The sequence below is a fragment of the Myodes glareolus genome, chromosome 10, assembly GCF_982192425.1.
Source record: "Myodes glareolus chromosome 10, mMyoGla1.1, whole genome shotgun sequence".
In the NCBI taxonomy this organism is placed as follows: Eukaryota; Metazoa; Chordata; class Mammalia; order Rodentia; family Cricetidae; genus Myodes; species Myodes glareolus.
Window position 1 is genome coordinate 27,736,352 of NC_142035.1, and position 23,391 is coordinate 27,759,742.

At 43.6% G+C, this 23,391-nt stretch overlaps 1 protein-coding gene across 1 annotated transcript; it reads right to left on the reverse strand.

The window, feature by feature from the left end:
• Nucleotides 1–297: 297 nt before the first annotated feature.
• Nucleotides 298–23,369, reverse strand: Nsfl1c (NSFL1 cofactor). Its single transcript, XM_048445636.3, has 9 exons — nucleotides 23,211–23,369; nucleotides 20,935–21,032; nucleotides 14,204–14,278; nucleotides 11,616–11,781; nucleotides 10,233–10,325; nucleotides 8,910–9,019; nucleotides 7,918–8,055; nucleotides 1,894–2,058; nucleotides 298–690 (listed from the first exon to the last, which is right to left on the reverse strand). The coding sequence occupies exons 1-9, from the start codon at nucleotides 23,313–23,315 to the stop codon at nucleotides 528–530; spliced, it is 1,113 nt and encodes a 370-aa protein (XP_048301593.1). The 5' UTR covers nucleotides 23,316–23,369; the 3' UTR covers nucleotides 298–527.
• Nucleotides 23,370–23,391: the final 22 nt, after the last annotated feature.

Genomic DNA, 23,391 nt, shown 5'->3' on the forward strand with positions numbered 1-23,391 from the left:
ATCCAGCTCTAGCCCCAGGTGCTGACTCCTACCTAGTTTCCTTGGGGCAAGTGAGATGTCCTCATGGAAGGGAGTGGCTGCAGTCTCTTCCTGCATGTCCCCTTCCTTCTCTATGAAGAAGAAATCCTCCACATAACCATCTGCAGCAGGAGGAACACACCAGATGACTAGTGTGTCACAGTGACTTTATGCAGAGGATTAAAGCAAAGTCCCCTTACTATGCCCCAAGATGATTTTCTAACAATCAAATTCAGCTCAATGGGAGTTTCTGGACAATAGGATTGGTGGTATTCCATCAACTTTTTTAGTTGTTTTTATTTTTTTTCTTTAAAGTCCATTGATCACCACAAAAACCCAGGAAATACAACTAAAGAGAAAACAAATGTCCAACTGAAGTCTAAGAGCCCAGAGCTACGGATGAGACGTGGCACTGGAAAGGGTGGTGTGTACAGGGGCAGGAGGGTGATCCCATGGGCATGGCTGCAGTCATGGGAGACGCAAAGGGAGATGTGGCAGCAGCTGGGCGGTTATGTTAACCGCTGCACGATGACAGCGTTGAGAAGGTTGGCTTCCTTCAGGGTCTGGTTCTCATCAGCCAACTCTTTGTTAGGGAAGGTGGTCATAAGGACAAAGCTGGTAGCAGCCATGGCTGGCCGGGCATCCACGATGAAGAGCCGGATGTCGCTGATCCTGGAGGAGTAGGGTAAATGGGAGGTGATGAGCAGGGTTCTTGGTTGCTGCCCCTGACTCTTGGGAAGAGGATCTGGAGGCCCCTTCTCATCATGCCTGCCTCCTTTCTCTATAGACCAAAGCTATCACCTGGAAGCACATCCATTCAGTCTTTCCCCCTTCTGCCTAAAGCTCTCTATTCCTGAAATCCTAAGGTCTGCCCTATTCTGCTCTCCTTCCTTGTCCTTATTTCTATTTTCTTCTCTCCCACAATCTGCCTTTTTTCATTATCCTATTCCACTTCAGAATAGGCTGTATTTTTTGTAAGGCTGCCTCCTATTGGCCCCAATCTTGCCAGAGCACTGGCTGTAAGCACACACTTCTGGGACTATCTGACTACTGCCTATAGATTGTGAATCCCAGCAGGGCAGACATGTCACAGAAAGCACTTCTCAACCATATGTCAGCAACTCCTTAGTCCTAGGACTTTCTCCTCCAGGCACCATCCTGCACCTTGGAGTCACAGGATGGAGTCAATAGAACCAGTATTTTTTTCTCTAGATGCCATCAACAGAAGCTTCTTTCTGCCACTATGTAGTGGTGACCCATGAGAGTGTATCACACAAGATGAGCCGAGACCCCTCATCTACTCTCCACAGGTTGTCACCCAGGTGGGGCTAATCAGTGAGGTAACACTAAAGTAGTAACTGGTTGGTGAAACAGATCCCAACTCTCTCAGAGGAAAACACCAACATTAGGCACACTTGGAAGAATCCAGGAAGATCTCTGGGCTTGCTTTATACCTTTATCCTATTGGCACATCTGGTTAGACTCAAGGATTGCCAGACTACTCACTGGCCCACACCTGGCTTAGCTGACCCACCATGGATGAATCTTACAGAAAAGAGCTGCCAAGTATCTTCACTATTAACAGGCCCAGGCACCTCTCCTGATAGTCTCTTCAGTCTATGGTGCCTCAGTTTCCCTATCTTTAGAACCACTTCTAAAGATTCAACTTCTTTTCACTTTAGAAAAGATTCACTTCTAAAGATTCAAAGGAATTCAAACTTCCTTTGAATACAGAGCCTGGTGGGTTAAACCTGATGATGAGGAATGAGACCTACAGATGAGACATGAACAGACAGACCCCACTGCCTGCTTCCCATAAGTCTATACTGGACTCAAGGACATGCTCGCAAAAGGTAGTCCACATAGTGCAAGTACCTGTGGCTGTGGTTAAATTTCTGCACCAGCCTCCCACCATCTGCAAGCCGGATTTGGATGTTCGTGGTAGGTTCTGCCTCATTGATTAAGATTGATGAGCTGGCTTTGGCTTCATTTTCTGCTTGCTGGGCTGGAGAGCTGGTGTTCAATACCTGGGGGGCCGTGCTGAGGAGAATGGAGCACATTAGGGCAGTGCAAAAACAAAGCCTTCACAGGCAGAAATCTCTGCATTCTCACTGAGCAACTGTTATGCCCAGAACCTGTTCCTGATGCTGTTCTCAGTGGCTAAGAATGGCAGAATCCTGCCACCATGGACCTAATATATTTACCTCAGACTCCAGGCAACAACTACTCAGGTCAGGTGTTCAACCTGGGTGTCCTATCTGACAAAGGCCTGTGGTAGCAAGAAGAGACTGCTGAGAGGCTAACGAACCGACAATCAGGGTGTCTCAGTGAAGTGGTGCTTCGAGAACACAGTACAAGACTGTGACTAAGGCAGTCTTGGCATAGCCCGACAAGTGACTGATTGTGTTATGTTCTTTCAGGCAGGCATCCTCTAATATGAACTCACAAGTACATTTCATATGTTCCAGCTATGATGGTGGAGGAATAAGGACTCCTAAAGGTCAGCTACGAGCTAGGTACTGTGCAGATTAATTATATAGTAACAGAAAGAGCACCTGCCAATTATTAGTATTCATCCTAAGAAAGAGATCCAGGGTCCAAATTCACACACTAGCTATGTGGCCTTGGGCAAATCAAATTTCATTTTTTGTTTTTATTGAGACAGGCTCTTACTACATAGCCCAGGCTGGCCTAGAACTCACTATGTCTGGCATAGCCCCCATAGTGGTAGGATTGCAAGAATGTAGTACCATGGCCAGCTTTCAATACAGGACTTTTTAACAGGACTTCCAGTAGCAAGGACTTTTAACAAGAATCACAAGTGCTTGCCTTGCTAAGTTTTATTGGGGATTAAAGACAGAATTACATAATGTACTCAATGTGACTAACAAATACAAGACACACAGGGTTTCCACAACCATCTGGAGCTCTCCTGCTTTCTGAATTGCCCACCAGCTCAGCCTTTCTCTTAGATGACTTAGCCTGATCTCTGCAAAGAAGAAAGATCACTAGGTGAAAGCTTGTTGATCTCAGCACAAAGCTTCCAATTAGGTCAGTTCTCAAATCTCATCCTTCCTTCTCCTCTTTATAGCCTAAAAAACAAATAAGAGGTGGCTGGAGAGACAGATCAGAAGTTAAGAGCACATACTGCTCTTGCAAAACACTTGAGCTCAGTTCCTAGCTCACAATCACCCTTAACTTCAGGGGATCCAACACCTCTGGCTTCCATAGGCACTCACACACACATGCCCCCACACAGATACACACAAGGACACATAACTAAAAATAATAAAGAGTACCCACAGAAAGTCTAACTGAACGTACTCTCCAATATTCCTGTGACAGATCTGCAAAGTTCAGGAAATGCAACATTCCAATAGAGTCATTCCTGGCCACTAACCTATGGAAGATGCTGAGACTGAGCAAAGGCAAAGACACTCAGTTTCAGGACCTTCTACATGTTACACTTGTTAACTTCTTGCAGAAAAAAAAAGCATTTTATGGAACTATTTAGGAAACATCACCCAAACACAAAAATAGCAAAGAATGGCCATCCTCTTCTGTGAAGAGACAGGGGCTAAGAGAATTAAAGGTGGATCTCAGAGAGTATCAACCATGCTTACATAGGAGAGGAGCTGCTTTTATGTCATATTCCTGGCCATAACAGCCATGCCTGGGACAGTGGCATGATGCCACCTGTCCAATAGCCCTTCTCTGACTGCTAAGAGCAATGTCTCTGCCTGACATTCCTACAGAGGATGCTGCTTACTAGAAGCTGCAGTCACACCTAAGTCTGGCATAAAGAGAGCGCTATTCCAGAAGCTGGTGTCTATTTACTTGGCTGGGGCCACTGAAAATGGCACCTCCACTCACTCTATGCTGCTGTTGCCTATGCACTGGGCTTTGCAGCCACAACTTCCCTGAATCATTTTAAAGACAGTTTGAGATAGAAAACCTCCATCTTACAGAAAGAAAAGAGAAACATGTGTTGCAGACTAGTCTATAAAGCTTTCTCCCTCAAAACTATGTGTATCATACCAGCCAAGCTTGCAGAAGTAACAGTCACTAAAAATCCTTTCTCAGGCTGACATGATGGTTTAGTAATAACTCAAGGCTAGCTTGTGTTATGAAGTCAGAACTTGCTTTAAAAACTAAAACAAAACCTTGAAAAGGACTTGGGGCTGGGAATGGGAGTCATCCTTTGATTTTCTTTCCAATTGAATAATCTTTTCTGCCTTCCACTAAAAAAAACCAAAAAACAACAAACAAAACAAAACAAAACCAAAAACAGTTGTGCGAACTAAGGTTAAAAAAAAAATCTCAAGTGCTGATCTGAGTTGGAAGACCCAGGGTTTAATTCTAGCATCTGGGTCTAGCCTGTGCTCTTAATACAGGGCCAGGCCTTGGGTTTGATGGTTTAAGAGAGAAAACACGAATGAAAGATACAGCTATGTAGGTAAGTAGGGGTGGAGTTGGGAGAGGAAAGAGGAGTATGATCAAAATATACGATATAAAATTTTCAAATTAATAAAAATTGTGGGGGAAAAAGAGTAAATAGGCATGGTATTTCATGATCCAGGAGTTTGAGGCCACCCAGGGTGACAAAGCAAGACCCTAACTCAAAAAGTTGAAGAAAAAAGAAAAACAATAAAACAAAAAGATTTAAGTAAGATTTCCCAGAACACTGAGAAAGTAGCTCAAAGGATATATTGCACTTGGCATATACTATAGTGGTACAAACACCTATGTGCCTGCACAAAACTATCTAGGACTCTATAGTATCCCCAGGAAGAACAGACACTAGAAGGTGTGGCTCTAGGGAAGGCCTGACTCTCCAAACAATGGTTCTTTTTTTGTTTGTTTGTTTTTCAAGACAGGGTTTCTCTGTAGCTTTTGTAGACTAGGCTGGCCTCAAACTCACAGAGATCCACCTGCCTCTGCCTCCCGAGTGCTGGGATTAAAGGCACGCGCCACCACCGCTCAGCAAGCAATGGTTCTTTTATGTAGACTAGGCACCAAAGGATGGTTAAAGTCACTAAGTATGAAAATGCTTAATACAGCACACACCAAACACTGCATGCTACTATTACTCAAGGTCACCAGAATCCTGGACCAAAATCACTTAAGAGACGCTATGGTCTAGTCATGAGCTCTTCCAGTAAAGATGGGAGAAAAGCAGACACTCTAACATGATTCTTTAAGGAGAGCAACATGCTCCGAGAACATTAGCTCCACCCACACCATGTACTAGCAGAGCAGTTATGTACCTCTCCTCACTGGATAGGCCCGCTGCCTGATCCTCCCGGGACAGCTGGTCACCTATGCAGCAGTAAGGGAACTTCAGACAGGGCAGAGAAGGTAAGTGGTGACCTCTCTAACCAGCTTTTCTTTAGAGTCTCCCTAATTAAGAGCTCAGTCCTTCAACTGCCTATTGCTTTGTCACTGGATGGACTGGTACTAAGTACTTCCTCTGACAACCACAACCTGAAGACTCAGTCCTGTCCCTCAGACTCATCACTGTTGAAGGGGAGTGGCAAGACTCCTCAGACTCATCTCCAGCCACAGCCCTAGGCACTCTTGGTGTTTACAACTCATGCTGAAATATGTGCAGTCCTTACTAAACTGTGAGGTAGACTGCTCAAATGAATGGATGGAAAGGCTAAAACCTCCACAATTAGGGCCAGAGATATGGATCAGCAGTTAAATACACTGACTGCTCTTCCAGAGGACCGGGGTTCAATTCCCAGCATCCACATGACAGCTAACAACTGTCTATTATTCCAAGATCTGACACTCTCACACAGAAAGATACTCAGATAAAACACCAATGCACATAAAATAAAAATAAATAAATTATCTAAAAACCCCACAAATATTCAGCACAACTCAAAAATTTTTTCAAGTGCCTTTAAACTGAGAAAAATGACCCATTTACTATACAATATGATTTTTTATATATAACCTGAAAAAACAAAACACCCAAATCTCAGATCTGTTTTATTTTTGAGGTAAACTTGAAAAAAATTTCTTGAGCTTATGGCTTCTAATTATTTTGTATTGAGGTGGCACATGCTTCTAATCTCAGCACTTTGAAGAGGCAGGATGATCTTGAATTTGAGGCCAGTTGGGAGAAGAGAGTTTCAGTCTTATCTGGGCTACACATTAAAAACCTTATTTCCAAAGGGAGACAGTGGGAAATTGATAGCAACTATGGGAGAAACATCTAAAGCTGTTCACCTGGACCTGACTCAATCTCAGAAAATGAACTCCCACGTAACTTGGCTACATAAAGTTTTTTGTCTTTTTCGGAAGTTTAGTCTTCATATGCAAGTTAAAAATGAAGATGTACTTACAGAGACTTGCACTGCAATGTTGTTCTTAGTATTAGCAAATCTCCTAAATGTTAAATTACAGGATAGCAAATCATACAAGCAGTAGAAATTAAAGAGTAAAAGTACATGCAACCACACTCCACTGATTAGGCCAAAAGTATTAGGTCAGAAGTAGGGGGAAAACAGTATGTATGGACATTACCTTAATGTATATCCCTACTTTGGCCTAACCAGTGAAGTACGGCTATCATTATGTATCAGCAGATATATTTCTGCATTTTTATTTCAAACACAATTTTCTGTCGGGGTGAGTGTTAAGTACAGGTCATGAAACTTGAAAGGAGAACATAAGAGAGGGGGTAAAGGTGTTGAAGAAGAGTAGGGAGGGCAATAGGACACAAATGACATGAAAATGGAAAGGTGGCTATGGGTGAGTGAGTGGGAGGGTTCGGGGTAGAAAAGAAAAAGTAGGGCTAAAGAGCATATGTACTGGGCTGGAGAGATGGCTCAGAGGTTAAGAGCATTGTCTGCTCTTCCAAAGGTCCTGAGTTCAATTCCCAGCAACCACATGGTGGCTCACAACCATTTGTAATGGGGTCTGGTGCCCTCTTCTGGCCTGCAGGCATACACACAGACAGAATATTGTATACACAATAAATAAATAAATAAATAAATATTTTTTTTTTTTTAAAAAAAGAACAAATGTACTAGTCAGTCTCTCATCACTGTAACAAATACCTGAGGTAACGAACTCACAAAGACTTTATGACCTCAGTTTTAGAGGGTCTGTTTCCAGAGCAGGAATGGCAAATGGCAGAGCAAACTGCTTGCATCTCATGGTCAAGAAGTAAAAGATAGGAAGTGGAAAGGTCTCAGAATCCTCTCTGAGGGTGTGTCTCCAGTGAACTAAGGAGCATCCATGAGTGTGTGTGCAAACACCTTATATAAGTATCTCAAAGTAGAATGGCCTATTTTTCTGATACTAATTGGATATTTCTGGATGTTAGTGTTAGGCAGTACCAAAAAAACTCCTAAGAGCTGCCAGGACAATGGAGTAGCAGCCTTTCCAAGGGAAATAATGTCCAAGTGCTTCTGTGCATCCTGAGAAATACTTCTGGGAGGCCATGCTGGATAAGTAAGTTAGAAGTTCCTTAACCCCAGCATGCTCATTCTAGGCTTAGCAACCAGGAGATCACAGTTTCCTCAACACTCCGACTCTGAGTCAAAGCAGCAGTTATATGCTACACTTACTGCTCATGCCAGGCAGTTCTACATACATTGGTTCCTTTATTCCTCCCAACAATAATCCTGTGGGATAAGGACTCTTATCAATCCTAATTTATAGCTGAGGAAACTGAGGCTATGCAATCTAAGGACCACACAACTATAAAGTGAAAAAGAGAAGAGATTTAACTTGGGTCTGTAGACTCCACAACCCACACTCTCCTTTCTTTTCCTCTCCTGAAACAAACTCAACTACTCTGTAAGCAATGAGGAGTCTTCACAGTGAGCACACAGGATTGGCTGGTGGAACTGACAGTCTAGTTCCCAAGACACCGCTTCTCACCTGCCCAGTTTCTGGCCCTCGCCAGTGAAGGCTTTGAAAGCTCCCTTGGGTTTCACAAAGTCCTCGTCCCGATGGTCCTCCATATCCAAGTTCACCTGCCCACCATGAGCTAACCTCCGAAGCTCTGCAGGCACCTCCCTGAAGGAAAAGGCAATGTTGGGGTTCACTGTGAGCAGAATAGACATACTAGCAACGGGGATGTCCTGGTTAAGTTTTTATTGTCAACTTGATACCACCTAGAGTCATGTGGGAAGAGGAAACCTCAAATGAAGAACTGCTTTGCCCAGCTTGGCCTGTGGCCATGTCTCTCTCTGAGAGATGGTCTTCACTGGCAAGTGATGTGGGAGGGTCCAGCCCAGCCCAGTGAGGACCACACCATCTCTAGGCAGGTGAATCTGGCTATATAAGTAAAATAGCTAAGTAGGAGTCAGTGAGCAGACTAAAAAGTAGCTTATTACCTGAGGGTGTAAGCTGAAACAAACCCCTTCCTCCCTTAAGTTGCCTTCAGTTATATGTTTACCCATAGCAACAGAAAGCAAAATAGAACAGTGCACAAAGTAAGAACAAACTTTCAATCCCTTTGCTTTCTCAAGACCTTCTCTCTCCTCTTTGTCTTTCCAGCTCTGTCTACCTTCTACATCCCTCAGGGCTTTCATGAGGAGAAAAACTGGGACCCCCACCTCAACAGCTGCCACAGTACCTCACACTCAACAGTCTGAGGAGAGGGAGACATCATGGTAGTCACCAGGGTCTGGCTATGTAAGTGGTACCTGCCTGCCTTGACCTTCCCTACCTGCTCAATCACAGCAGTCCACTTAGCTCTACCTCAGAGCAAAGGCAAAAAAATGGACAAAAGTTTTTGAAGTAACCTTTAAGTCAACTGTGAAAAAAATTTGCTTCAATAATTTTACTTTTCAAATAAATGCTATTTCTTCTTTCCCACCTGACATCTCATTCACTAAAGTGAGACTAACGTGGACTTTGCTCCTTACCCTCTGCGGATAGACTCTAGAAACTGGGCATTGGATGGGTCTTGGTAACTTCTGAGTTCACCATTGTCAAGGCTGAATCCAGTTTTCCAGAGTTTTAGCACTACATGGACCTGTGACAAGAAGAGATAAGAAGTTAGTTACATTGACAGGAACCTAGAAAATGCACTTTGAACCTGCAAATGACTGGGCTTTCCTATTTCATCACATTACTATAAAAACAGCACCAGTCAGACAGACTGAATGAATGAAAAGGAGCACCAACCTAAACCAGGAATGTGTAATGACACAGATTAGAAATGGGCACCGTTTTAAGGAGACTTTGGCTCGCATGGAGACTGTGCAGTGGATGACTCAACCATACCTGGGCTCCCTAACTGCAGGGCTGACAATGCGCTTCATGGATAGCTTGTGCTACATTCAACTCCAGAGCAACATCTACTTCTGACCTATTTTGCAGTTATTAAAAAATGATACCTGGGGTTGGAGGGATGGCTCAGGGGTCAAGAGCATGCAGTGCTCTTGCAGAGGACCCACGTTTGGTTCCCAGTCCCATGCCAGGTGGCTCACAAATTTAGCTTCTGAAGATCAAACACCCTCTTCTGGCCTCTGTACTCAACTTACCTATCCCCTGTCCCCTCCACATAAGTAAAAAATAAAAATAACTATCAAGAAAAAAGAAATGTACAATTTGTCAACAACGCCCTATCAATCACACTTACAGAAAAGGGTCTGGAAGGCTGACAACCAGTGCACTGGTGACTATGGTTACAAGTCTATAAAAGTTTTATTCTCTTCCTGTTTGTTTTTATTTTGGAATAATACTTAAATTATTTAAATTAAAAAAATGAATGGACACAAAGCTACACCAAAGTATTTTGTAGCATAATGTTACAAAAATTTAAAAAACTCAAAATTATATAGTATCATTACATGGAGTATGTGTGTGAATATATGTGGAAAATGTAACTCAAACAAAATGAAACAGAACAAAGCCCATCCATATTTCAGGCCTTCTCTGGCATTCTTTTCAAACATGCCCCAATGACCAGAGGCACCCACACACTGCCCCTCTGCCTGCGATCCAGAGTGTTCAGAAACCTTCCTATGTCCATCCTCTTCCCTACCCTTTGCCTGGGGCCTCTGTCCACCAAGGGAAAACTGTTTCATTTTTACTGTAAGTTCCTGTCTAGACCACAGCAAGAACACTGTTTCTGCTGGCGACTCTTTCAGAGGCTGCCTATTCATACACTTGTGACCAATCATTTCTAAAAATGGGCCCAACGAACAGCTCATACGTAGCTACTAAGGAAAACAGACACTTACATCTTGGCCCGAATGTCGCCTCCTTTCTCCTGCCACGTATGCAGACTCTTCCTCTGGTGCTGCTCCAAGGCGGTAGCCCCCTCCTGCAAATGGCTGTAAAGGACAAGTTCATAAATACTTGGTGGTGGAGTTACTCAAGTACAAAGACACACTGGGATGAGGCAGAGGGGTAAGACTCTGATCAAGCTTGTTAACTTCTGGCCATCAAACTCACTGGTCATAGATAAGAGGTGAAAGCTGGAATTTCCAGCTAAAGGGAACAGCAACCACTAACTTCTCAGTAACAATGGCTATGCAGGAATTTTGGTATAGAATAATACCAATGACTTTTTGATTTTCCTAGGACAAAAATTTTTTACATAAAAACTGGCAGTGAATTTAATTACAGTGAAATAAAGGAAAACATTAAGTTGGTCAAATTGGATAGGTGTGTTTCTAAGATCTGATATAGAACACAGGTAACATTAATCTTTGACATAAGAGAATAAGTAGCTAAGAAGAAAAAAAAAGAAAAGAAAAAAGCAATAACAACAACAAAGGAGCAGATATATTGGCAAGCGAGTGCAAGCTAAAGTGTTATGCCTATGACTGTAGGCAAGATTTTCTGGCCTTTTATCTAAATTGGTAATTCCTACAAGCCCGAGGCCTTTTTCATATACGTAGGATCATTTTTTTTCAGTTGTCACAACTCTGAGTGGGAGAGAGCAGTGTTATTGCCATCTAGTACAAGCCAGGGTGTTCTGAACATCTTACAAAGCACAGGACAGCTCTCCAGCAAAGAATCCCACAACTCCAAATCCTAATTCCTACTGAAATCCGGAAAGTGGTAGGAGAAATGGCTCAGTGCACTTCCTATGCAAGACCCGAGTTTGAACTCCCAGAACCACAAGAAGCAAGGTGCCATAGTGCTCTCTGTAATCCCATTGAGAGATGGAAGGCAGAGATGGGAAAATCTCCACACACTTGCGAGCCTGCTGGCCTGGTGTGAGCAGAAAATAACAATGAAAAGGACTATGGTGCTGCAGGAAGACCTGTCGCTTGTGATTACCCACCTACTGGGGCATGGCCTCTTATACTATATATGCTGCCACAGAACCTGCATCTGTCCCTTTTTTCCTTCCTCCTTTCCACTGGCTGCTCATTTGGATTGCGGGATTCAACAGGTCAAGCAGAGAATTCTGTTTTGTGAGTTTACCCCTAAATAAATAACTATCTATTTCTCATTTCTGAGAAAGAGAGAGAGAGAGAGAGAGAGAGAGAGAGAGAGAGAGAGAAAGTAGCTAAGTGAGAAAAACAAAAAAACTAGTCACTGCTGGAGGGAAGCAGGTCTCATTCACCACTGTGGAACTCAATTCCTTTGGGTACAAGAATGCTTATGCTCACTCTCGGTTTACTGGTCTCTCCAGGGCTCTTGGTCACTCGCTCCACAGCTACAGCCCCATGCTCTTTGGCACCCTTAAATAGATCATCCACCAGCTCGTTGGGACTTTTCTTCCGGGGAGGGCCAACAATCTGCTGTCCACTTCTCTCTGAGCCCCCAGCATAAAACCTATATAGAAAGTGCAAACATACCAGAAAATGAACAGAAGACACACCAAGTTATGGGCCCACTAAAGCAAAGGGTACAATGCCTCTTGTCTTTAAGGGCCTTATTGGCTAGCAAGGAACATTATGTAAGGATGCAGGCAGGTATGATGCAATGTGAGCAGCGATGAAGTCGGTAAGGGTCTCTAACACAATGGGGGAGGGAGAAATGGGGATGACAGCCAAGGCTGCCTAGATATTTCCTGGATCCTTTTGAGGATGACATTATCAGGTGAAGAGATGGGGAAAGAACATTCCAGGCATGCACAACCACACGTCAGCACAGGAGAGTTTCAGCAGGGATCATTCATCTGGAGGCCCCTTTCCAGAAGGCAGCAGCTATGGTCCAAGTCAGAAGCATCTAACTCTAAGAGCTCTGGATTAATGGTAGTGATGTAGTTAGTACAAGCAGCTTGGATCCAGTCCTGGCTTGACAACTGTATGACCTAAGTAATGAGCCAGTGCATTGCTTGCACATTTTCTTGCTTTGAAATGAGATAAGGATTCCATGCCCTACCTACCTGCTTCTTAAGTCAGGGTCGTGAGGTTCAAATCAGCAGATGTATGCAAAAGAACAAGCAGAGCAATGCACACATGTGAGGCAGACTGACACCACACCAACAACTCCCCCAAGACTCGTTTCACCTGCCAAGTTTATGACGTATACTGGGAGCCTCAGGAGACAAACGAAAACCCAGGGGAGCTCCGATCTCAAAAATAAGCTTCAAGATACCTACATCAAGTATTCTAGTGGTTCAAGACCAGCTTGAGATTAAGTTAGTACTTTTCGACTAATCTGGATCTAAGCATGAGTTGTCATGTAGCTGATTCTTCATCTTTTTTTTGTTGTTGTTTTTCTCTGTGTAGCCCTGCCTGTTCTGGAACTCCCTTTGTAGATCAGGTTGGCCTCGATCGAACTCACAATGATCTGCCTGCTTCTACCTCCCAAGTGCTGGGATTAAAAGCGTTCGCTACCACCACCTGTCCTTATCATTCTTAAACTAATTCAGCTGTATGTCTCTAAAAGGGGCCAGTGGAATTTGTAAAAATTAATCTTGGTCTTCTAATTGCTCACAATTACTTTAGAATGGGAAACAGCTTAGGCTCTGGTAGGGAATGTTGTTTCATGTCTGAAGTGTTCAGGGGCCACAGGAGCTATAGGGATGTGAGTTAACGGAAGGTCAAAATGACAGATGTGACTAGGCCGGAAAAGGTAGAGGTGATATTTGGGAACTAGGAAGTCAGATAGGTGATGATAGTCAGTGCCTTCTACTTGAGGGGTATAAAACCTTGAAATTAACAACATCCAGTATATTTAAAAGCAAAGTTCTGAGGTAGAGTGATGCACTACTCCACAATGGTTATCCTCTACTCTCTGAGGAATGCTTGGCAGACCAAAGCAGACCCATGAAGAATAAATACTTGAAAAATGAGGCTACAGTCAGTTTATTCTTGTTCAATTCAGGTAAATACAGTTCTACCTGAACTGAAAGGTCTCAGTTAAGAAATCTTTAAGTCTTGGATTAAGTACTGGGAGCCTATGATCAATAGCCTTAAAAGTATTTATATTCTTGCTCCGGTATTTCTGTTGGAGGAATTACTGTAAAACAAAACAAAACAAAAACAACTCAAAAGTGGTTAATGACTATACAAAAAGGCTCAAAGCACTGATATTTACAGTGGTACAGAAAACTATAACCACTGGACACATGGGCTAGCAAAGTTCTGGAAAACACAGGAATTTCAGTGTCAGCAGGAAGTGTCTATTAGACCTTGAGCAATATAACCCAAGAAAACAAAAATCATCTTTACCATATAAAACACAAAGTCTATTTATACTCAGAACAAGGACTGCATGGGAACATACCAAAATACTAAATTATCAGACTATAAATGCTATACTCGTCATTCTGTCTCATATTTTCCCTAATGAAACAATAATTCCACTATAACATTCTAAAAGTGAAACAACCCTCTTTTTCTACATATTGTGTGATTTATTTATATGGATAGAAATATATCACAATTAGATACTTGGTATTTTCTGCACTGTGATACTATGGAGTAACATTTCCATTCTTTGAGCTTCTGTTTCCCTTTCTACAATATTCTTTGACAAATAGCTGATTGTAACAATTAGAAATAAGTAAATAAGTAAGTAAATAAATAAATAAATAAACCAAAGCCCAGCACATGATTAAGGAGGTGCAGCAATGAGGTAGAGGTTGGTTCTAAACTACACGGAGCAGAGTATTTTTAGGAAATTACCTCCCCTACACACAGCAGTGATGGTTGGCAATAGTGAACATGTGTCCCATACCTTATCCTAGGAGATTTATGTACCACTGCATACTTCCTATAAACTGTGCTCCCTTTCAAAACCTTACCTCTGTCCCTCCTCTTCCTCCTCTTCCTCATCTTGGTCATGAATAAGGTCTCTGAAGGATGTCACCCTATTATCACTGGAGACAGAAAGAAGCAAAATTACTTCAGGAATAGTTAAAGAAAGGCAACACCTATGGTCAGTTGAGGAGTTGGACAGTAGGATTAGATGTTGTGGTGTGAGGACAACACAGACAGAAGACTGACCTAAATTCAGATAACAAAAGATGTGGCATTTGTCTGCTAAGGTCACACAGGACTGACAATAACTTAGCAAGTACTACTGTGAGGTAACTCCAATTTAAGCTGTTCTGGGAATGGGGGTGAGGTATTTTAAAACTTACTATTGAGGGCTGGAGAGATGGCTCAGTGGTTAAGAGCACTTGATGCTCTTGTAGAGGACCCAGATTTAGTTCCCAGCACATAGACAGTGGCTTACACCACCATTTGTAACTCCAGTTCTCAGGAGTCCCAACACCCTCTTCTGACCTCTGCAGGCACCAGGTATGTACAAGGTGCACATACACACACATACGCAATACACTCATACACATAAAATTGAAAAAAAATTACTATTGAATAGTTTTATCATTTAATTTTTAACATGCCAGGCACCAATTAAATGTTAAATTTATAAAGATAACTAGACATAGTTCTTACAGGCTATTGGCACAGATAAATCAAGCAACTATCCACTGTCACACAGCACAACAGCAGCTGTGACAGTACACAAGACCTTATAAACACAAAGCCTCTTGTCCAGTGTTGGGGAGACAGAACACCAAGAAGGCTTTCCAGAAAAAAAAGACACATCTGGACCATTACCAAGGACTGAGTGGAAAAAGGATGGTGGAAACAGTGGGAAAGAAGAACTAGACCAGCATTATGGAAACATATATGTGAGCGTAGAAGCAGAGAGTAACATACTACAGAAAGGTCAAGGAGTCGTGGAGAATGAATGTGTGGGTAGCAGGCAGCACTGGAGAGGAGAAGCTCCCTGCCTGTTTCCACTGTAGGATAAGTAAAAAAAAGAAAGGTTCTGTTGTTCAGATCATCAGGCCTCAGTCTCCCAGGTACTCAGACTACAGGCATAAGGCAACTCACCTGGGCAGGAACAGTATTACTATTAATATTCGGGGGGATAAAACAGAGTCTGAAGGCTGCGAGATGTTAACTCTGCTAACACTGTTTTCAATTGCCAATTTCTTCCTTGTTTGAATCTATTATCAGTGAACAAAGGTTTAAGAATCATTAAGATATGCATTTCATTTATAAAGATGAAAAAAATTCCATTATTCCTTGGGAAAAGCAACTTTCCTAGAATGTAGAAAGGGAAAGAGGTAATTCAGGTTCATGAGGCCAGACAGAGAGGAATAGCTGTTTACTTGAAAGGAAGTTACTGCCACGTCTAAGATTTGTTTCAAGGAAGCAATCAGTGGACAATAGAAATGCTGAAGTTTCATCAGCTAGAAACAAGAACATAAAACCCAGAGCAAATACAGTTCCTGCCTGAGTTAGCTGAGAGCTCCTTAAGGGGTATATGACACAGTACAAAGGATCCCAGTGATGATGATTACATTAATATCTGGAGAGGAAATTCCAGTCGCTTTCCCAGGTCTCTTTAAATGAATGATGGGTTAGGACTGAGAATCCACCAAAAAACATGCCACTCCTTTGTTGTTAAACACATTCATATACACAGATATACCTGCTTGAGCAAATAATATACTCTCTATATGTATTTTTCCCTTTCTCCTAAACCTATATACCCAAATCCAGCATCTGACATATTTTGGTATTAGTAAGACAGTTCCCATCCTAATTCTCCCACTTTGGAATTTTGGACATGTTACTTAAATTCTCTAAGCCTTCTCTTTCTCAGATATCAATGGACATAATACCAGCACCACCCTCTTGGGCTTTCTGGGTACTGCTGGGATACTGATACATGTAGAGACTGCTACATGTTACAATGTACTTAGGAACTACTTTTCTGAAGCAATTCTCAAAAGTAGTACTTAGATGAGAAGTGTCAAGGGCTCCTGAAGTGAATCTATGAATCATCAACCTCACCTTAAATCTTCTCCAGACTCAGAACTCTGGAAGTGGTGCCCTGCACAGTCCTGCCGAGGATGGGAAGGGACCTCAGGTTTGAGAACAATTGCTCTGGGGTAAAGCTCTGGAGAGTCACCTTATGGCACAAATGTGCTGGGGACATTACCAACGTCAGAATCCTTTATTCAGTGATCTTTATTTGGAGGCACTAAATTACCTTCCAGGGTCCCTGGTACTCTCAAGTAGTACAAAAGTCCAAGGCCTTTAGTATACTCTCTGTTTTAAAGCTGGGCATCTTAGTTCTGTGGTAGCTTCTTTCTGTGACTATGAAAATAATCCATCTATATTCCAACTAGGAAGACACAGGATTATGGCCATTCAGCATCTGAAATGTGGTTAGGCCCAAGCATGGTGGTATATACCTATCTCAGTATTCAGGAGGACAGCAAGCTACTTTATATGTAGCCAGCATGGGCTACATGTCTGGAAAGATAAAATGCAGTGAGTGCAAATAAATAACTGAGCATTTGCTTCACTTACCTCTAATTAACTAATTTAAATAGCTGGAAGAGGCTAGTAGTAGCCTAATAAACAATGTAGTCTTAGGAAAGGGCCTGAAACTTTAAGAAGTACAGATTCTGTTAGATCAAAGAGGGATTAAAAAATAAACTGCCTGTTGTATTCTGTTAGATTCAGTGACGGGGTGGGAAGTACTAGGCAGGAAGGCAGCAAGTGACAGCTTTGGATTTAGATGGACATGGCCCAGGTACACTGGGGCAGCAGCTGAGACTCTCCATCCTGACCTGAGAATGGCGGGCGAGAACACGGGTGAGGCTATCTGGCACAACCAGACAGATGGTGAGTGAAATACTCCTTCTCTTACTTCTAATTTTATTAGAAAATTTTCAGAAATAAAATTTTCAGGTATAAAACTTCAGTTGTCAGAACAAGGGTTCCAGACAACTTGGACAGATGTGACTTAATACACGGGTGTGGCCAGAGTGAGCGGGTGAGAGTTGCGATCAGAGTTCTGAGGAACAGGGCTGTCTAAGCTGCTCAACAGAGAAACAAAGATGGAGGCAAACACTGCAGTGCACTGAGACTGACACAAGGGAGCCAGCATGCCATTTAGAGAAGAGACATCAACAAAGATAGAACCATGCATATGACAGGGATGGGTCATCAAAGAACTTAGTTTGGATGGAACAAAGGATTTAAGAAAGGAAAAGGTTAAGATGAGGAAGGCAGAATCAGGGAAAACTTTGGAGGACTTCTGAGCATCCAAGAGAAGTAGCATGCTGTGGCTGAGGGCTGAGATTAAGGAAGCAGAACAGCTTTGATCTTTCATCTTCATTTGATTGGCTTGTGTATTCTGGGGAAGATGCCCAGCTCTTGTGTGCTCTCATTTCTACAAGGGGGACAATAGTAATCTCACCTCACAAGGTGGTTGACAACTAAAAAAATAATGTAAAAAGGCTTAACTCAGGGGCTGGCACTTACTAAGTGCTCAGTAATGACAGCAATTAATAGTAAGCTTAGATTTCCTCCCATAGTAACAGTTACGCAAAACACCTTATGCCTTGAGAATCTAATAGACTGCCTTGCCAGGCTAACCCTGTACAAACAGTGATTTCTATCTAAAGACATTCTTCTGCCCCTTTCTACAGAATCCTAGAGTCCACTGGGGCTCCACACTAAATGCCCCATTCTAGAGTCAAAGGAGGAGCGTAGTGACTGATTGTTCTTGCTTGGCATCAGATACAACATAAAAGGTATCTCATAGGTGAACAGGGATAAGTCAGCAGCAGGCTAAGTGTCCTGTAACAGCTAGGTCAAAGGCTGGAGAGCAGAACTCCCACCCCAGCCCCCTGTACATCAAATTCCTTTGGGGTGCTATCACAGTTTAGTTTCTCCTGAGAAAATTCCATCAGCATTTTCCTCCTAAACAAAGTCAATGACATAACAAACCACATCCCATTTCCTTCCTTTTCACTGCGTCACTGAAGCCCACTATCAAGTTTAGGCCTTAAGCAAAACAGTAAGGTAAAGTCAATGGGCCTGTCCAGTCTTACATTCTCAGGCTTAATGCTAAGTTAAGTGTAGTTCCTTGGTTGTTTTATATAAGGCATATACATATATACTTTTCCACACACATGTGTCTGCCTGTTGTGGAATGAGGTAGGGCACAGTGTCAGTAATAGCAGGCAATATATTATGCTCAACATAATATGATCTACATATTATGTGCTACATAAAGTTGCTGGGTTTGTTTTTGTTTTTGCTTTTTGAGACAGGGTTTCTGCCTCAAGTGCTGAGATTAAAGGAGTGTGCCACCATGTCTGACTTTTTGGGGTTTTGTTTTGTTTTATTTTTGTGTCAAAGTCTCTTGACATAGTTGTGGCTGTCCTGGAACTCACTACATAGATCAAGCTAGTCTTGAACACACCGAGATCCGCCTTCCAAATGCTAGGATTAAAGGTGTGTGCCACCATGCCTGGCTTGTTATGTAAGTAGTAATTCACTGACTCTGCCAAGAGGCAGACACTATTAGCATTTCCATTTGACAGTGATGAAAACTGAGGAGCTGAGATAAATATCCAGTTCAAAGTCACAAGTCTCTGCCCTGGGGCTCTGAACCTGGCAGTCAGTCTCTTTGGGCCCTACTCTAATAAACCCTTGCTACGCTAAGACTTTTTTGGACTGTAGAAGAAGAAAGGAGGAGCAAATGATTGGCATTAGAGGCTCCATTTCAACTTCTCCTTCACAGTACTTCTAACACATCAAGAACTCAACAGTGGATCCCAGCTTCCATCCAGAGGGCCTTCGGAGTGATCCTTCGTCTGGCGAAGGACGGCGATGCAGTCGGAGGCCCACATTGGAGCACCAGACTGAGCCCCCCGAGGTCCGGATGGGGAGCGGAAGGAGGAGGAACATGAAAGACGAAATCAGTACTGCGAGGGATGCTATCACCCACTGATACAAGGGAACGGATCTGATGAGAGTTTACCAGGGCCAGTCGGACTGGGACTGAACGAGGACGTGATCTAGCCAGATTCTCGGAATTTGGCCGGATTCTCTGACTGTGGCTGGCCCGGGGTCTTTCTGAAAAGCCATTGACTATGACACTGGGACCTGTTTCCTCTGCATATGCTGGATTTTGGGGATCCAGTCTGTTTGGACGCTCGCCTTCCTGGACCTGGAGGGAGGGGGAGGGAGCTGGAGCTTCCCACAGGGCAGGAAACCCTGACTGCCCTGGGGGACAGAGGGGGAGGAGGGGGGGAGTGGGAGGGTGTTGGGAGGGGGGCGGAAATGGAAACTTTTATAATTTAATAAAATTTACTTAAAAAAAAAAAAAGAACTCAACAGTGGGGTTGGATCAAAGACTTAAATCCCCAGAAACTTTGCCTGTAGCCCAGACCCTTACAATACTCATACTGCATTAACATTATGATGTTTTATCAGCACCTCACAGGCTAGCACTTCCCTATGGCCTCTCTTCTGTGGAAACCAAAGGCAGGAAAGGTGAGATTTGGTGTTAGTGTTTCTCAAAGGGAAGAAATGTACTTTAAAGCTCAGAGGCCCGCCAAGACAGAATTCCCCACTTCATGACAGAGACATTCTTTCTGCATTCTGCAGTTAGAGAAAGTACAATTAGACTTAAAGCACCGGAATTCTGGGAGTTCAGACACTTCTGTGGGAAGAATCCCCGACTGCATCTGAGAAGATCAATGTTCTCCTGTGCAGATCACAACTGTGATTGGCCACTGGAGTGAGAGGTCTAGGGCAGGTGATGCAACACAAAATGCTAAGTTTATCTTCCCAGTCAACTTCAGCAAAGGTGGGTCACACAGGTTTTTCTCCACAATCATCTTAATAGGGTGCTATCTAACCTCGTCAATATTGCAGTATTTCAAAGGAATGAAAACTTCCAGAGATGAGACAGTTATAAACACAAAGTCCTTAAAGACTTAAGCAGAAGCTAGAGAAAAGGCCTGGTGGTTAGGAGTACTGAATGCTCTCCTAGACTGATGTGGGATTTCCCTCTGTATGCTGTGATTACCACTGATAAAGAAACTGTGTTGGGCCTATAGCAGACCTATAGGGGAACAGAGCTAGGCAGGGAAAACTAAGCTGAATGCTGGGAGAAAGGAGGTGGAGTCAGAGATAAGCCATGTAGCTTTGCAGGAGACAGATGCCAGAACTTTGTCAGGAAGCCACTGCCACATGGCGATTCACAGACTAATAGAAATGGGTTAAATTAATATGTAAGAGTTAGCTAATAAGGAGCTAGAGCTAATAGGCCAAGCAGTTATTTAATTAATACAGTTTCTGTGTGATTATTTTGGTGCTAAGCAGCAGGGAATGAACAGTAGCCTTCCTTCTCCAACACTAGATGACCCCAGTTCAAGTTTCAGCAACCACATGGTAGCCCACAACTATCCATTAACTCCAGTTCCAGGGAACCAAATGGCCTCTTCTGGCCTCCACAGTGCACAGGTATACATGTAAGCAGAACACTCATAAACATTAAAAACAAAAAACACTTAAGTAGACCCTTGAACTCCTCCGTTCTCTAAAGTAGATCCTCAAACCCCTTCGCACATCCAGCCCTGAACCCTGTGTCAAGTCAGAAAGTCCCTCTTCTGTAAACACTCATGCAGCAACTGAAGTTGGTCCTTACCTGGGAGCTGTGCCTCTGGACACTGAACTTGGGGTTGCCTGTGAAATGGTCACAATGTCTTCATCCCCTCCATCCTCATAAAAGCTTGCTAGTGCAATCTGAAACAGAGAGAGCACCTTGGGACCCTCTAGTCTTTCACCTGACACATATCTGACAATGGAACAAAAACATGAAGACATAGTTTACTCTTAGAAAAGATGTCCTATACCTGGAACCAAAGAAAATTAGACAGAAAAGCAATAGACAATCCATATTGCCTGAAAAAAAATCTACCCGCTAAAGGGGAAGAAGATAACAAATAAGATTAGCATGGAAAACAAAGTAAGACCACCATCTATTTACTACTTATTTGTGTGTCAGTTTGTCTGTACACTATATATGTGTTAATCCATTTAGAACTCCATAGTATTATTATTATCATCTCATTTTATAGCTGGTCTAGAAGAACTGAGAAATGAGAGAATTTTGGAGGTAAGAAGTGGGGTCAAGTTTAACCCCAGGCATATGCTCAGGCTCACTCTTATGTTTTCATAGACGTGATGCAGTAGAGGGATAGATGCTGTATTTCCTTTCTTTGTGAAGCCCAATTTCCTATTTTGTGAAACAGGGATGTCATCCCACCAACCCTGCAACACTACATGAGATAAACATTAAGATTAATGCACTGTCATCTTAGCTTTACACACGAGTCCTTTGACCATTTGTGACTGCCACCAGCTCAATGAGTAGGCATTTATTTACGACACATTCTCTACACTAAGAGACAACACAGAGCAATGAGGTCCCACATAGATGAAGGAGGCAGATCCGACCCATAAGGTGACAAACCACATAGGAGAAAACAAGCTGTCATGGGACAGCCAGTCTGAAGGTATCTTCAAGTAATAGATCCAGTCTGCTGGGAAGGAGTGTGCCATCTTAGGACTTGACCTGAACTGACATTTAGAGAACCTGCATTCAAATCCTGGCACTGGGAGCCAAGTTCCCCAAAGGAAAGAGCCTCAGTCTAGATGGTCTACTGGGACAGAAGCTAGTCCACTTTGTGTTTCTGCTCAGCACAGAGGTTTCAGGAGTGTCTGTAAGAGCATGAGAGCTCTCTCATTTTGTTTTGTTTTTTGAAACAGGGACTTTCTATTTATTCCTGACTATTCTGAAACTCACTATGTAGACCAGGCTGGCCTAGAACTCGAGATCTTCTGCCTTGAAAGATTGTTCTTCCACAGTCATCAAAGAGAGACTTTATCTCTACTGCTTGGGAAGCAGTTTCAATGCTGCATTCAGCAGACACGATCAAGTCACACAGCTCACACACTGAGCACATTCTTTGTCCCTTTGAGGGTCCAATTCCGTATCTGTAAAATAGGGTTAGTCTTTACCTGTTTAATTAGTAGTTAGTGAGGTCTTCAACAAGTTACTTATCCTCCAAAGTCTCAGCTGCAAAATGTGAGACATGTAAATGAGACATTGTGTAATGCTGAACAGCGTCAGGCTCGTAGCAGGTAGTCAAGAAATATTAGTCATCATCATCTACCTAAGACGTAGCTGGCCAAGGTCATTTATGCAACCAGTTCTTTCTAACACTAAATACTGAGTGTTTCTGAGCACGAGAGATGGGCATTGCTCTAGGGAGCAGAAGTACAAGACTCGCTGCCTAGTGAGGCTTATCCTTTCTTCTAAATTAATCAAGTAGTTAGTGGCCACTTACAACATGTCAGTGAACAAGCCCTAAATCCCAAGAGATCCCCAAACTACAGCTAAATTAACTAGGAAAAGTGAAGAGGCCCCAACTTGAGCCACAATCCCACAGGTAGTTTCTCCCAGCAATTAGGCAGGAGGGGGCGTGGGCCGACTACGGGGTAGGGTTCCTCCCTCGCGGCTGCCCACGCGTAACTGGACGACCACCGCACCTAAACGGGGCTCCATAAGGCCGCCGGTCTCCGGTCTCTAGAACCCACCCGGCCACCCGCAGGCACTGCCCGCGGCAGCCACGCCCCCAGGCGACTCCACGCGGACTGCGGCAGCGCCCGAAGTCTCGCCGACACTGCGAGTCCGCGAAATAACCGAGGCCCTGCAAAGCAGGCTAAGGCCCGCCGGCGCTCCCCAACTCCCAAGCCGAGCCGGCGACGCGTGGCGAGCGAGCCCCGGGACCATGAGGCCTGGACTCGGGCCCTGGCCCGCAGGGATGACTGTGCGCTTCGGCCGCGTAAGCATCAGAGCGTGGACTTCGCGCTCCGCATTCCCCAGCCCGCCCGTTGCGGCCTGCTTCGCGGTGCTACCTGCAGGTCCCAGCCGGCTGACTCCAAGAAGAAACGGGCCCGGTCCTCCTCAGCGCCCGTCACCGCCACGAACTCTCTCAGCGCGTCCTGCCGCTCCGCCGCCATCTTCGCCCGGTGCACTTCCCAAACCGCTCCGGCCGACACTGCAACAAACCCAATCCCACTGCTGCGTTCCGGCCTC

What these genes read in the sequence shown, in the direction of transcription:
- Nsfl1c (XM_048445636.3), bottom strand. Translation starts at nt 23,315, where the DNA reads ATGGCGGCGGAGCGGCAGGACGCGCTGAGAGAGTTCGTGGCGGTGACG. An exon ending in GAGGGCCAGAAACTGGGCAG is followed by an intron (nt 2,059 to 7,917) that starts GTGAGAAGCGGT and finishes CATTCTCCTCAG; the next exon opens with CACGGCCCCCCAGGTATTGA. An exon ending in AAATTTAACCACAGCCACAG is followed by an intron (nt 691 to 1,893) that starts GTACTTGCACTA and finishes CTACTCCTCCAG; the next exon opens with GATCAGCGACATCCGGCTCT.